This window comes from Gracilinanus agilis, chromosome 4 (assembly GCF_016433145.1).
Source record: "Gracilinanus agilis isolate LMUSP501 chromosome 4, AgileGrace, whole genome shotgun sequence".
NCBI classification, from domain to species: domain Eukaryota; kingdom Metazoa; phylum Chordata; class Mammalia; order Didelphimorphia; family Didelphidae; genus Gracilinanus; species Gracilinanus agilis.
The window spans coordinates 396,911,368-396,928,097 of NC_058133.1; the positions used below are offsets into that span (position 1 = coordinate 396,911,368).

General features: G+C 35.2%; 1 protein-coding gene across 1 annotated transcript; it reads left to right on the forward strand.

The window, feature by feature from the left end:
• Nucleotides 1–11,079: 11,079 nt before the first annotated feature.
• Nucleotides 11,080–15,949, forward strand: SMIM28 (small integral membrane protein 28). The gene is made up of 2 exons (XM_044675445.1): nucleotides 11,080–11,190; nucleotides 15,518–15,949. Exons 1-2 carry the CDS (start codon nucleotides 11,080–11,082, stop codon nucleotides 15,947–15,949), a joined length of 543 nt encoding a protein of 180 aa, XP_044531380.1.
• Nucleotides 15,950–16,730: the final 781 nt, after the last annotated feature.

Here is a 16,730-nt window from a genome sequence, read left to right on the forward strand (position 1 = left end):
GTAACAGTGGGCAACTTATTTAATATCTCGGTTACTGATATAAAAAAATAGTGATGCTCAACCAGTACTTCAAGATGATTTGGCCCTGGATCTCATAATGTGGCAAAAATAAGGGCTTAAGTCCTACCAGCTATGTGACATTGAGAAAAGTACTTTAGTCTCTTTGGCTCTGTTTCCTTAAGTATAAAACTGGGATAACATTTGTGCCCCCTGACCCATAAGACTGGCATAAAACTCAAATGTGATAAGATATTCAAAAGCACTTTGTAACCACAAAGCATTATATAAATATGAACTACTATAATTATGGAGCTGCCCAGAAATTCAACTATCAATCTGAATACACTTGGGATGAATGAGTCAACAGGATAAAGGATGGGGAGAGGGGATGAGACTAATTTAAGATTCCAGTATTCTATATTGTAAATTCCATGAGATCATAGATCATGTCTGATCTAAACTTTGCCCCTATCTCGGTGCCTAACATAGTGTTTTGCAAAAAATAGGTATTTAATAAATATTTGTTCAATGAATAAATTCTCTTCATAGTCCCAGCAGCTTTGAGGCCCAGTAGAGCAGGGCCTTTTTCTTTCTTGAACATGTTATATTTTATTTTATAAAACAAATGAATATTTAAGCTATTTGTGCAATGTTATGGCCCACTGATGCACAGGAGATTAGGGACAAATAGTTTTTGAATCCAACCATGAAAACGAGACGTTCAAAGTGAAGCTGGGCATGCTTAGGACACTGAAGCAAACTTTGATGAGATATTTTTCATCATAACTTCTTGCTTCCACCAGACTTAGTCAAGATATCCCTAGGAAGGCATATAAAAATGTCCATGATTTAGGACAACTTTGTGCAATTTGATAAAACTTTTAAATAGCACTATTTTATTGTAAAAGTCTCACGTTGTTTATTGAATTTTGTTCAACAGACTTTTGTTAACGTTTCCTTCTGACTTAGAAGCAAAATGGGGGAAATTACTTTTATAGTCCTAGATTATAATAACTTTAAAAATTACTTGACAACCTTTTTTGCGACTCTGATAGGTTTATTAAAAAGGTAGTGTTGCTTAATTGAAATAGAGAGATTGCCTTAAAATCAGAAACACGAAGATCAGCATCTTATCTTTAAGACACATCAGCTGTGTGGCCATGGCCAAGTCACAACCTCTGAATATTCCTAGGAGAATCAATAACGGTTTCAGATGAGCTGCCAATTTCCTTCAGTAAAAGACGTTCCTACACTGGGAATTCCCTATCATGATGAAATCACAGGTGACTTCACAGGTGTAGGCCTTCCCCTATGCTCCTAAAAAATAGATTTATCAGGTAACTTGTATTATAGTTGTATAAAATATTATAGTGTATATTTATTAGTGACTTTGTTGTACATAATAAAGAAGGAAAAGCTCCAGATCTTGAGGCAAAAGATCTTGATTCACATCTCAGTTCTGCCATTAAGCTGCTGTGTGACCCAGGTTTCCCCATCTATGTAACAAGATGTTTGGATAACATTATTTCTAAAGTCCTTTCTAGTTCTAATATCCTACAATCCTATATCCATGTCTTATCAACATCCCCCTTCCCTACAAGCTCTATAAGAACATCCAGAAGGATCTAAATGGTGCTTATATTTCTATAGCTTTCTTTCTGCAAGCAGGTACTTGATAAATGCTGAATGCAATTTCCCACATTTCCTCTCCTCTTTAATCAATTTTCTTGCATAAATTAAATGAAGTGGATATCGCATGCTTAAGCATCATGTGAGCCACGAAGAAGGCAAAGTCAGGCTATGGTGGCAGCGAGAACTTTTTTCAAACTCCTTTCCTTCTCTGTGTCTCATGTAAGACAATGGTCCCAATGCATGTTTACTCTTGGATGGCACGTGGAAGGAGGGAAATATTCTAAATTCATCAGAATTGCTCTTTGTATCATCATCCAATTTAGTGTTTTTAAGAGGTGACACAATATCAGGGACACAGAGCTGTACTTGGTTTCAAGATCTGAGATCAAGTCCTACCTATGAACTTAACTGGTTGTAAGACTTAAGTCACTCAAACTTCTCAGTGACCCCAACATGAGACTTTAAGTTAGAGAGCAGATGTCAATCTGTACTGGTAAAAGCTTGTCAGTCTATACCTACAGAGAGCACTTCTTTTTACAATGAATCACAGGTTCAGTTAATTTATTTTTTTAATTGAACTTCCAAGTTAAAGTTATTTTGAACCTAAAATTGGAAAAAGAATATTAAAAATCTCCATGCTTTATAGGGAACAGTATGGACAACAGGGGCACACAAGGTGATGTTACAGCTCTGGTGCCTCTGAATTAAATCACCAGGGTCCCAAGAGTATATCGAAGAAGAGCCTTCTAAATAATGCACATTTCAATTCAAAATCTTTCATCTGGATATATTTCATTCTGGGCATAACATTAGTATCTTAGTGGTACCTACTTAAAAAGCAATGCCCAAAGGCATACACATACAAATATATTTTAGAGCTTTACCGTCTGTCTTAGAATCCATACTAAGTATTGGTTCCAAGGCAGAAGAGCCTTATGGGCTAGGGCAATTGAGGTCCTGCCCAGGGTCACACAGCTAGGAAGTATCTGAGGCTAGATTTGAACCCTCCCATAATCTAGGTCTGACTCTCAATCCACTGAGCCACCTGACTGCCTCACAAATAGCTTTTGAAAATCATTTCTCCCAGCAACATCTATCATCCACTGGAGAACATTTGGCATGAATTCCAAAGCAAAGCTTCTTTGTGCTCCTAAGTCAACTCTCGTCACCACTGAACTCACCATTTGAAGACTGAACATTCACTTGTGATGGCTGAGCTTGTTCGCAAAGAAGAAATGAGGAAATTCACTCCCTTCCCTTCTTTGCAGAGGTGAAGGTCTATGGATGTGGAACACTACTTACAGAATTGGTTGATGTTTTGCTATTTGGGGTTAGTTTGGGTGAACTTTTTCCTTCTCTTTTTTTATCTGTTATATGGAATAAACTCTCTGGGTGGGTAGGGGGAGTAAAGAATATATTGAGAAATGAGGAACAGCTAGGTGGCACAGTGGATAGAATGCCAGGTTTGGAGTCAAGAAGAGTCAAGAAGGGTACAAAATCTAGCCACAAACATGCTGGCTTCATGGCCTTGAACAAGTCACTTAACCCCAATTTTCTAGCCCTTACTGTTCTTCTGCCTTAGAACCGGTATCGACTCTTAAGTCAGAAGGTATAAGAGCTTAAAATATAATTTATTTATGTATTACATACATAATACACAATGTGTATATACAAAAAAGAGAAAGAAATGGAGTGATATAAAACAAGATATTTTAAAATATTTTAAGGAAATAAAGGATTTTAACATTCACATTTTGAACAAAGTTATAAATTTATCAAGATGTTCACTCTTTGGAAATATGTCTTTTATCAAGACCTCTCCTAGATAGGGAAATTATTTCACCAGGATAAAAATAGAAGTTCCCTTCCCTCTGCCACAGATTGGCTAAAATAAACACAAAATTAGTAAACTACAATAATAATATCTTATATCTACACAATAGTTTAGGGTTCACAAAATTCACAAAATGCATTACCTGGAAGGAAAATGGTGCAAGTATTATTATCCCTGTTGGGCAGAGGAGTCACTAGATAAGTCATTAGTGAGGTTAAGGGACTTGTCTAGGGTCAAGCTATTAATAACTATTTAAGCTGGTACTCAAACCCAGGTCTTATAATTCCGAGTCCGGTATTCTTCTTTTTAAAATATTTTGTTTCGTTATAAATTTAACACTCATCAATAAATATAAATGTTTAAATACACAAAGAAGTTGTGATTATATAGAAAGTTGTGAACCATTAGGTTGGGTTTCTTTTAAGTGTACATTAAATTTAGCAAGGTAGAAATGCCTTGTTTATGTTTCCTGAACTTTTTTGCTTCCTTCAGGGTATGTTTTACTGATGATTTTCATTTATTTTGCTTTTTTTGCATTTGTGTTTATATTCCACCATCTCTGATAAAAGAGATTCTAGTGCTTGGCATTATGCTTAACACATAGTAGGTGCTTAATAATTATTAATTGCTTGATTAAGGAAGTAGGAGCCATGGTTCACCATCGTGTCTCCAGTTCTCTTTCCATCTCAATAGCCTCCCCTTAGAAGCTTCTAAGGGAACCAATAAATTATATGGCAGGACTATCTATTCTTTTCTCATTTTTTTCCATTCTGTGCTCTCAAATAAACTACCAGAGGAGGGAAAGAGGCAGATGGAGGGTAAAGGTTGATTTTTAGACTTATTTAGAAGCTGATTCACAAGCTGTGAATTCTCCATGCCCTTTGTTTCTCTTCCATCTTCTTTAAGCTAGTATTGTTAACACTTCCATTAAAGAGTGATCAGAACAAGAAGCTTATTTATTTTGCTGTTTATGAGCTGCTTTGGTTGAAGGTTTGGTCAGTAAGCCATAGCTATCAGATAACATTGTTATGACATCATTAATCATCCAAGGCTGCGACTGCACTTAATGCCTGCTATATAGCAAGTTGATTCAATTAAGGGGGCTGGGCAGTGGGAGGGAAGGACTGGACAAGGACCAAATTAAACCAAGGGCATCACCAGGGGTGACCAGATATTAAGTCTAAAAATATGAACTCTCTTTGCTACAGATCATCTGTTTTTCTGTTCTTACTCTGTTCCAATCTGGAGCTGTGCTACCTCTCAACTGTTACCCATCGTTTCTATTCCTAGAATGGCTGATTTAGAGCTAGAAGGAAACTTAGAGATCATCTAGTCCAAGCTCTCTTTCACTATAGATGAAGAAACTGAGGCTGAGAGAAGTTGAGTCATCTGAAATCACACAGTAATTAAGTGGAAGAGCTGGAATTCAAACCCAAATCCTCTTGACTCAAAAATCCACCATTTTTTCTCCCACAAATCCTGGCTTCTGTCTCTACTTTCTCCAGTTCAATGCTTGGTCCCATTACTTACCAGCTGTGTGACCTTGAGAAGATATACGCCTTCTCTGAGACTGAAGGTACTCATTCGTCTGTAAAATGACAGCGTTTGATTTGCCTTCCTTAAGGGGTTTAGAGAAATCAAACAATCAAACATTTCAACAAGCATTTATTAAGCATCTCCTATGAGCCAGGCATCAAGGATACAAAAACAAAAAGAGAAGCAATCCCTAATCTCAAGGAACTTACATTTTGCAGAGCTTTTATAAATGTAAGTGGCTGTTATTCTGATCTCTGTGATGTTCTGACCCCAGGCTGGATTACTGACCCTCATCCCTCATTGTGGTCTTTCCTGCGGTTTCTTTTTGGTGTTCTTGACTCCCAAAATGGTCTGCTTAGCTATGATAGTCAACATGTGATGAAAAGTATTAGGGCAGTATGCCAAAAAAATTTTGCATATGCTAATTCACATTTTTAACGAAGCTATATATCAATGCATTTATCAAGACACTAATTCCTGGGAAATGTGATGTTTTGAGGTAGGTAGTTCAGATTTATTAACCCCATCAAGGAGATGAGGAGCCTGAGGTTCAGTGAATTTTGTGATTAGTCCATGGGCAGTCCCTCAGCTAATAAATTTCAGACCCTAGATTTGAGCTTTGGCCTTCAGACTCCATATTTAGTATTTTTCTCACCAAATTAAAAGAAAATTCCATTAAACGATGCCATCCCTTAGTGCAGTGATGGGCAAACTTTTTAAAGAGGGGGCTAAAGGAAAGGAAATGCTCATCTGTCAGTCTGTTTCTAAGGCAATTCTTTTGAAGTTTCATTGTATTGTAGCCTACTCATTGTATTCGTCAGATTAGAAATAATAGAACATTTTAGGGGGCTGCATATGGCCCACAGGTCATAGTTTGCCCATCACTGCCTTAGTGCATAAACCTGTAGCATGTTTGGAAATACATAAATATAATTATAACAAAATCCCCTAAAGTACTGCCTTGTAGTTATCTGATACCTGACCTATAATTTGTAGGGCTGTATCTGTTCTAATTCACTAAGCCTTCTATTTTAGAACACTTGTTGACCAATAGACTCTTTTACGCTTTGTTTATTAGATCAAACTTAACCAACATGAGTGTTAATGCATTTCCTCTTTGTTTCAGAAGTTTTCCTTTTTTAACTTGTAAGTTTTTAATTTAAAATAAAGTCCTAAAGTCATTTAGTGCCATATGAAGTTATAATGCAAAATGTTAATAATTTCAAAACATTTTATGATGTATAATTTCATTATAATTATAATATACATAATATAATAAATATTCCATAAGTTTATAATTTATAATAATACTGCTTAGAAAATCAGGGATTATTGGTTTATACTACCCCTCTAAAGGTTCATTTCCTTCACATGCTTTTATTAATATATAACAAAAGATAACTGAAAACCAAAAAAAAAAAAAAGACCAGGCATTCTACAGTACTTCAAAAGCTTCATGGGCTCATAAATTTAGGGCCAGAAAGAACCTTAGAAGTTCTCTAATCCAACCACATTCTCTCATTTCTCATTTTAAAGATGAGAAAGCTGAGATCCAGAAAGGTTAAGTAAATTGTCCAAAGTTAGATGAGTAAGAAGAAGAGTCACATTTGAACTCAGGTCCTTTGTCTCCAAATCCAATACTTTTCTCACAACAATAGGATTTATCACAGAGTGTAGACTCTGCAGGTACCCTTTCCATACTGTTGGAAACAACAAGTGTTCTTCATGAGTCCTTGCAGCAGTTCTCTACTAGAATGTTGAAATTATTCCAAAGTATATTTTGGATAATATCTAACTTACATAGGGCCTGGAGCTGTTGTATGTTGGAGGAGGGGGTGGCTTTTTACCTTAGGAAATTCCATTTAGTGAAGATTGATCATGATCACATAACGAAAGGGGCCACTTAGTCCATGCAGTGTGCAGAAGGGGTCACCATTTCTCCTCTGTCCTCCATCATGGTTCTTGTAAGAAGCTGGTACTCAGGCTGGGAGAATTGATGGCAATGACTTCCAAGAATGTTGGGTGATAAAGGAAGCCTCCAGCTTTGAGTGCTATATGACCATCATTCTCTCCACCACAGTTTCAATGAAAGATGAAATAGCAGCCAAAGATGGGTCAGTACTCTCCTCAATGGGAAACGGGAATTATAAAGAACAAGGACAAGAATGGGTGCTAATTGTACAGATAGTAATGGTGGGTAGTACACAGTGACTGATGGAGGGTATTGGTTAGCCATATAGAAACCAGGAAAAACATTTCAATATGAAAAGCAAACAGGTATCTGAGGAATCCAATCCCTGTTGCTGTAAGAGTGTGAAGCTATAAATGTCTCTTTTGAAGGATCAAGAATGTCTCTTTTCTCCAAAATTCTCACATCAACTGTGGGAAGCCAAAAAGAGAAACAGTCTCAAATGGATAGAAATCCGAGACTCCTCTTTTAACCTCTTTTGTGATCCACACCTTTTCTTGTTGAAAAGTATTGTGGCCTTGTTGGAAAACCTTAAGTTCCTAGCAAACCAACAGTCAAGAACTTAACATTCTTTCCTTTGGTCAGAAATACAACTGTTTTTGTTGCAAAGGTAGTTTCAGACAGTCAAAGCTGAAAAATAAAGGACTTCCAACCTAGCAAAATATTCCCAGATTCAGCTAGCTGATAATAAGCTAGCTGAAAGTTCAGCTTGGTTTTTTATTTACACTTTGAAGTTTCAGAAGCCTCTTTTATTGTCTATGTTGAAGATGTAACTCTGCACAGCTGTGAAAACTTCCCCTGTGCTTTTGGGTGAAAGGGATTTTGAATTTTCATATATAATAAACTTGTGACTCAATGGCACTACGGAGAAGCAGCTATGAGCTAACAGAAAGATCATCTCCTGTGTCCCTTACTTTCTTATCAATTAAGCTGTCCTTATCTGATTAGCTGGAGATGATAAATAGATTTCAACAATCAACTCTACCCTTAGCCCAGGCTTAAATCTGAACATTCTTTCCCCCAACTGGGACAGCCTAATGCAAAATATCCAGGCTCATCCAGAAATCCAGATTACACACTTATCATATTTAGCATCTAGATTTGGATATTATGATGTGATAATGTTGATGATAAAAATAACAATAATAGCTGGCATTCATATAGCATTAGGAGGTTTATCAAACATTTGATATATGTTACCTTAAGCTCCACAAAGGCAAGAAATATTTTTTATCTAAACTTTTTTTTTTTAGTCCCAGCATGTAGCACAGTGTTCTACACAAGGCCAATATGTAAGAAATGATGTTCGAATTCAGTAAATTGACTGATTCACCAGATTCTGACTTTGGGCTGGGGTGTGATTTCCCCATTGATACAGGTTCTTACAATATGGTACCATGGAAAGAACTCTCGTATTAAATTTGGGACTCAAATCAGAAAATGTAGGTTCAAATCCCATCTCTGACATTATCTATATGACCCTGAGCAAGTGACTGAATCTTTTAGGCTTCTAATTTTTATAAATTCCATTCCAAAAATGTAAACTAAAGGGGTGGGTCTAGTGATCTTTGAGATTCCTTCCAGCTCTAGATATCTGATTCTCTTAAGAACTTGCCTAATCGCAACCTGATTGCTTTGCCAGTTTACCACTAACTTGATTTCATCTTCTGCTTCCTAGTTTTTCTCAGCATTCTAGCTTAATAAATGCTTCTTCAAGATCTCTTTGTTCTCTCAACTGCTTGTATTTTTCCACAGTAAAGTTCATGTCAGTCTCTACTCTGTTCTATGATCTCTCTTGGTTGATTTTCTTTCTTCAACTCTTCCCTCAGTCTATATTCACTGTGAATTTAGTTAGAATATTTTTTATTTCCTCTCCCAGACCATTAGTACAAAGGTTTCACAAAAAGAAAGACTCAATGCTGACCCTTCTATGAACCCTCTGGATACTTGGTCCAAGTCTGGTAGGACCCAGATAATTTGAAATAATGCTGCCTCCAGTCCACCAATTAGTTGTCAGTCATTTTAATCGTATCACCGTCTAAGCCTATTTAACTTAATTTTTGTAATAGAATTTCGTGAGACATTGCATTGAACAGATTACTAAAATTCAAGTGTATACTACTTTAATTCCATCTCCTAGTTTACATTAAAACGTGACTGTGTTTTCCCAGCACGTTTTGTTTGTAAGAGTTTGCTCCATCCCTTAATAGCCACTAGCTCATCTTCTATTTTTATTCTACAATGCTAAAAATTGAAAAGTTGTCACAATATAGTTATATTATGTTGACTTCAACACTTTTCTCTCTGCCTCAATCTTAGCTTGCCAGCAGAAAAGAACCTTGAAGAATTTTTTAAAAAGAAATTTGAACAATTCAGTGAAATTTAAAAGAATTAAGGAAAAACGAGAAGCAAAATAGATCCCAACTTCAAGTGGTTTTTCGAAAGAGATATTAAAAGAATCAAATCAATGCCCTATAGGGCACCTATAATATTCTTATATAAATGTAAGCTCTGAGATAGCATGGCATTGAGGAGACTGTACTAGATATGGGGTATGGTATATATCCTGGATATAGATTCTGCCTTTGGCTATGTGACTCCAAGCAAATCGTTTAACCTCTCTCAAGTCCATTTTCCTCATCTTTAAAATGAAGGGGTCTCAAAGATCCTTTTCAGTTCTTAACATATAATCCTACTAAGGAATATTTTGGACTCTGATTAAAGTCATATGCTACTATTAAATAGTGAATGCTTATACTTCTATGATCTTTGACTTCCTTATCTGTAAAATGGGTATAATAAGAGAACCTACCTCACAAGATTATTGTGAAGATCAAGTGACTTAATATGACAGTACTATATAAATATAACTTTAACAGTACCATATAAATGTAAAACACCATGTATCACATATAATTATTTTAATCTTTTTATTTCAGTTATTCTATAGGAATTATAACACAATTTACTCTTAAGTGTTCATTAATCACTCAAAAGACAATGACAGTAAGGGAAGTGAATGAAATGTGAAAAAAAATTAGTTAATAGATATCTGGAGAAAACTGAACAGAAATAAAAAGGAATACATCTTTTTTCAAATGGCAATGAAATTTAGAAAATCTCCAACTTTCTTAACCATGAAACTATATTGCAACTCTTCACAAAAAAACCTTTGAAGGAAAAGGAGATTTTGCCCAAAAAGGATTAAGCAAGATAATTCCAATTCCACAGAAGAACTAACATCCCAAAGGAGAGGGGAAAGAAACGGCAATATTTCAGTGAAGTGAAATCTGACATTGGGAATTTTTCACTTTAAAATGTCAAGAGAATTCATTTTATAAAGTCCACAAGTGAGCCATTATATGCAAAATTGATAGGTGCTGAAAAAAATTGATTTAAAATTTCCGTGCATCTTTTAGATAAATATTATTCTTAGCCATGAAACTAGCACTCAGTCCTAACAACCTAAGCTGCTTTCTGGCTTCTGTTCAAGTTTATCATTAGCATCTATAGTCTAAATAATTCAGTAAGACATTATTCATATCTCCTTGCCTCTCCCCAAAGTACCCATTCTCTGTGCACTGTCTAATCCAGTAGCAATTAAGGGGAATTTCGTTTGTTTTCTTCCTTCCTGCTCTGAGATAGAGATCTTAGTCTCTGGGCAGGGGTGCAGTGAGGGGATAGTAGAAAAAGGGGTGTGGGAAGGAGTAGGGGAAAATTCATGTTTATTAGATACCTAAATTTAGAAACCTCTTTATCTAATGAGTTAGGGGCCATGTGGTCTTGGATTCAGATGCAAATTCTGCTCTAATAATCCTAATGCAGAAAGCTCTCCAGTCATCCCTGAGACCTGATGCCAGTTCTCTCAATAACATGGACCACTGAGATAAACCCAGAGAAATTAAGTTAAAATTGCTAGTTCAGCCTAAAAGGTGCCTTTGAGACGCTGAACGGCCTCTGAGGCTGCCAGTCACAGGGGAAGAGTTTGCCAATGGTCATCAGCTGAGATTATCCCAGTGGGGTGAGGGCCAAGAGCAAGGGGCGTTGTTTAAATCCAAGAGACTAAGTGGAAGAAGCATAACGGAGACAGCATCAGCTTGATGAAAGCATGAGGTGGCTGTTGGGAAGCAGCTGGAGGAAGTTTGGACCTGCTGGCAGGGGAGCCTATGAATATTTAACTAGTGAACCAAGCTTGCCACTTCTGGACACCCAGCTGCAGGTCTGTACCTACACCTTCCTCCTGTGATGGGGCTGGGATTGCTTTGCCAATATTGCCTTGCTCTAGTTTAGGGGTCACGGATTGGAGTTCAATCATATATGCATTGTGTGATAGTGACCAGAATGTTCATTTGCTAATATTTCCCATGGTGCCGTCTCAAAGTGAAAAGAGCTGTTCTGAAGTGTAAAAGAAACTTGATTTAAAAAAAAAAACTTTACTTCTTTTTGTTAAAAACTATTTTCCCTTAGGAATGTCTGATAATTTACTGTCTTAATGCCCTTCTGGGCTTGTGAACTGATCTGAGAATTCTAAGACTAAAAAAGAAAAGAGGCTTCTTATTTTTCTTTGTGTTAAGACCCCAACCTCTTTTGCTTTCTACATTCCTAAAAACTAGGTAGAAGATTTTTTTTTTATTTTTTTATTTTTGTTTCTTTTATGCAATGTGTAGTTTGGAGTGTAAAAATTCATTTCTTTAGATGATTGCCTTAGAACAGGCATTCTTAACCTGTGGTCACCAAAGTGTATAGAGCTATAACTTTGAAATTTTAAAGATTTTGGTGTCCTCTGTCATTCTATGTGTGCATGTATGAAAGTTTTTTTATTTATTTGTTACATTTAAATACCTAGTTAGCTCCTTCCTCCACTCCTCCATTAAAGAAGGCATCATCTGACAAAAAGATTTATGTATTTAAAATTTTTAAACATTATTCAGAGAAAGGTTATATAGTTTTCACCTGACTGCCAAAGGGGACATTGACATACAAAAAAAGTTAAGAATGCCTGAATTGGGGCGGGATTGAAGGGCAAAATAATAAAGGTAAATGGGGGGGAGGAACCTATTTTTTTTTAATCTCAATTTGAGAGATAACTGATAACTAAAAAGATCAGCCCAGTAGAGTTTAACTAACATGTTTTGGGGTAGTTTAATTTAATCAATTAGGAGTACTTATGTAAAATATCCATTAATCAAAAAGTCTTTGAATAAAAACAGTCTATGATGACTACTGGATGTTTGCGTAGCTCTAAGGGAAAATGTACAAATATGCCCACTATTAGGCATAAAAATTAAAGCAGAAACTCATTATTCATATTTTTAAAACATAATGCAAGTTGATAAATTATTTTGCATGAATTTCTTAAATTGACAAAAAAAAAAAGACAAACCTGCCCCTAGCTATTTGCCTTGAAGGACTACATAGAAAAACTGGAAAAATTATTTGCATCACTAAATCTTTTTTAAAGTGTCCTTTTAGATCATAGCTTTCTAAAATGCCCATCAGCACTTGGATATTTAGAAGTATATATGTGTTTAAAAAAATCTAATAGCTCAGCTACCACGGGGAAATATTAAAAAGAAGTGTATCTTTTTTAAAAAAAACTTTTCTTTCTGAGACTCAGGAAAAGTTCGACTTTCTGTGTCTGGTTTTGATGTATAACAGAATCCTTGAATGTAAAGCATGAGGTTCTTTGATATCTATACAGGATATATGAAGATCATTATAAAGGTTTTTTATTTTTCACATCAACAAATATTTGAAATTTAATTATTCTTCACTACTAAGAACAGGGAATTAAATAATAAAGAGTTACAGAACATGGCCGATATCAATCCTTCAAAATAATACATTTAAAATGATCTAATGCATTTAATACCTTCTATTAATTATAAAATCTTTCCCATATACTTTTGTGAGAGTTACTAGACCTGGAGTGACATGGTACATTTCTAATATTTTGGAATGGATGATGATCACATTAGTATTTCCTTGAGTTCCCAAGATGACTTCTGATTTTCAAAGTTATAGGTGATTTAAGGATCTTACCTTCCCTCACAGTTTCTCTACTCCGTTAAAGCCACAGTCCATGCTATCATAACATCTGAAGATGTCTAGAGCTAACCACCTAACATACAATTAGCTGCTTTCATAAGGCAAAAGAGAAAAAAGTCAGAATCCATTTTTAAAAAAGTCTAAATACCTAAGTATTTAATAAGGTACAACTCACAAAGTGGATTTTAAAATGAAATGTTAAATTAATTTTATTGATAACTCTCTTATAGATAAGATGTGATTTTAGCAGTTCTAAACAGTTCAGTAAATTTTTCTTTCACTGCTAAAAACAGAATTTTACACTTGTCTGAATTAGTTTTAGCTTTGATCTAGTCAATGTAAATGTCTGGGTAAGTGGGTAAGTAAATATCTGGGTAAGATGGTAAGTGAGTCTTCAAATCTGATTTTATGTGTCCATTGGTCAGTTGCTTTGCCACCGATTTTTTCTGAGTCTTAGTTTCTCATACAGAAAGTGAGGAAATGATGCTAATTGTTAGTGGCCTTCTTTCATTAAATTATCTTGTTTTTTAAATTTTATATTATTTCATAAGGATCACTTCCTAACTCAATTTGTGATTTAGCTAAAGGTGCATATTGCTCTTTGCCTAGAAAGTGCAAAATATTTGGAAGAAATAATAGAAATTTATATAGTAATTTATAAAATATTGAATAAAAATACAGCTGAGGAAAGGATTTTCAATCCAGATTCGTGATCATGACTAAAGAGATATATTTTCCTATTCTATAAAATTAAGGAAAGAAAATAGTGACTCCAATTTTACCTGTAATATTAAACCATGTCATGGAAGTTCTTAGCTTTTTGTTTACTGACTCAGTCATGCTTACTTAAAAAAAAATCTCCTTTAGTGGTTAGTTATTTGTACACCTGATTCTTTTTCCTTCATCTAATGCAGAAAGCAATAGTTCGTTATTGCCTAATTGTGTTAAAAATTAGAATTTTTTTACTACTAGGAAGGCAATTCATTTTCTCTCAGGACTGACTTATATTCTTACTAGTTCATCATGATTCTGGGTCTAGAATATGATCCTTTCCCCAATAATGCTTCATAACTTTTTGTGACACCATCCCATGGAACCAAAATTACCTATGAAGTTAATTTAGCCTTTTCTTAAAAACAAAAATAAAACCCAGTTTATTACTTCATGAATCATACAAATGAAATGAAAACAACAAAGGATTTTCTCCCACTTATTAGACTCTTTTTTTTAAACCCTTATCTTCCATCTTAGAATCAATACTCAGCATTGATTCTAAGGCAGAAGAGCGGCAAGGGCTAGGGAGTGGGGCTTGTGACTTGCCCAGGGTCACACAGCTAGGAAGTGTCTGAGGCCAGATTTGAACACAGGACCTCCTTTCTCAGGCCTGACTCTCAATCCACTGAGCCACCCAGATGCCCACACACACTCACTTATTAGACTCTTGGTTTGTTTTTTTAAGTTACTTTTCAATGGTAGAATTGTATGAACTAATGCAGAGTAGAATAACCAGAACTGGGAAAACTATATACACAAAGACTATGATAATTCATATCATTATAACAACAAAATAATTATAAGAATAAAATGAAGCTAAAGGTTGTATCATTGTAAAGACAAATCTGGATTCTTGAGAAGAGATGAGGAAATCTTCCTCTTATTTGAGTGATGGAGGACTGTGGGACATATTGCATTGTATACTATCTGATGATTCTGTCCACTGGATTTTGCGTAACTGTTTTTCTTTGCTATAAAGAAAAGCTTCCTGCAAGTATAGGGATATAGGCAGTGATGACTATGATGTAAAACAAAAGGCATCAATAAAAATTTTAAGACAAAAAAAAGGGAATGTGTGATTGAATATAAACACATAAATCTCAAAGAATTTCAGAGATGTTAAATCTCTGGGAATAATAATGATAATAGAATCTACCTTAAAGAGACATTGTGAGGAATAAGTGTGATAACATATGGAAAGCACTTTGCAAAAATTAATGCTCTTAATAATAATGTTGTTGTTGTTATTGTTGTTTTGTTATTGTTATATCACAACATCCCTTTTCAGGAAGAAAATACTGAAGTACTTCTAGAGAAAAATAAGCCAAAGCAAATAATATATGCTGTAATACAAGCACACCAGAGTAAGTGCTGGAAAAATGTAGACTGATTTTATATTGTGAATATTGGGTGGGTACTGGGGAGAGGCCTTGAAACATTCTGAAATTATCTCAGCATTATATTCCTGCACCCTGAAGTTTCTGTATGAACTCATGTCTGCAAAGCTTGTGAAATACTGAAGTCATTCATGCTTTATCAAAACATTTTGCTTAATGAGCGCTGACATTCTTGCTACAAATGGTATAATCATGTTATTTATAAAGATAAGAAATAGGCTATATGAGAAATAATGGCAAAGTAGGAAGGAAGGAAATAGGCACTTAAGTATTTTTGGTTTTGCTTTTCTCCTCTTATCCCCTCCCATTTTTGTTCCCTAAATCCAGAGCACACATAAGATAAGCTCTACCAAAGAAGACATTGAGCCATTCCTGTGCATCATTCTTCCAGCCACCATCTTGCTTTTCTTGGCGTTTCTGCTACTTTTCCTGTATCATCGCTGTAAGCATCCAAGGCCCCAGGGGCAGATCTTCAGCATTGACCTTCCAGAACACCTACCAGAGAGAGAAGTGACTGATTTCCTTTCAGTCTTACCTTGGAGTTCCGAACAGACCTTCCATTATTCGACCTTGCACCCCGATGCTACCTTCCTCACTGTGTGTTTGCCACCCTCTTATGAGGAGGCCACTATGAAAACAACTGAGGAAGAGGTCCAAAATAGGAATACCCAGGATCTAGTACCTCATTATGAAGAAGAGAGCACACATAAGTTGGATGATAATAAAGGACCTTCCCTTGAAAATCCTTTGCATCAATAGCTGTCAGCCTTTTAAATAGGAAGCTCCAAAATTTGATTAGGAGAAGGGGGTATGCTAGCCCATTAAATGGAATATTCATGGACTAAATTCAAGCACCAGTGATAAACTACAACCCAAAGAGTGTGATGGAAAAAATGCAAATTCATCTCTTTAATTCATGTATATCATCTGTGATACCAATGAACATTATTTCTTATTCCCTAGACATGATTAAGATCATCTAAAATAAGTAACATTTCAAATTTCTTGTCCCAGGTAAGAAGAAAAAATTTCATGAAGGTTAAAAGAATTTAGTTGATATTACCAAAGGTCACTAGTTACTGAATAAAGGAGAAAAAAACTGAACACATGCAACCCCTCTCAAATAAAGACCTTTCTTTCTAATTTTCCTACCTTATAGACTCAGCTGAGTCCTTTATATTACTTTATTTCATCTTCATTTAAGTGTTTCATAATTCACAGGAAGTCCCAGAAATTATCAAGAGGAAATTTTAAGAATTAACAGAGAACAAACATAACATTTGGAAATATGCATCAACAATTTTTCCATGCCCTTCACCAAAATGGGGCCAATGAGTTTGGAATCATTTGGGCAGAGGAAAACAAAAATTTGAAGATCAGGCTCTGAAAATAAGTAGTTAAACATTATCTTGGCTTCTCTTTATCTTAAAATAGACATATGTGTGTATATGTATATATATGTATAGGATACATATCTTTCAGTTTTATTTATGTATCATTTTTTCATTATGTACATTTACAATTTTTCATGAGAGGTCTC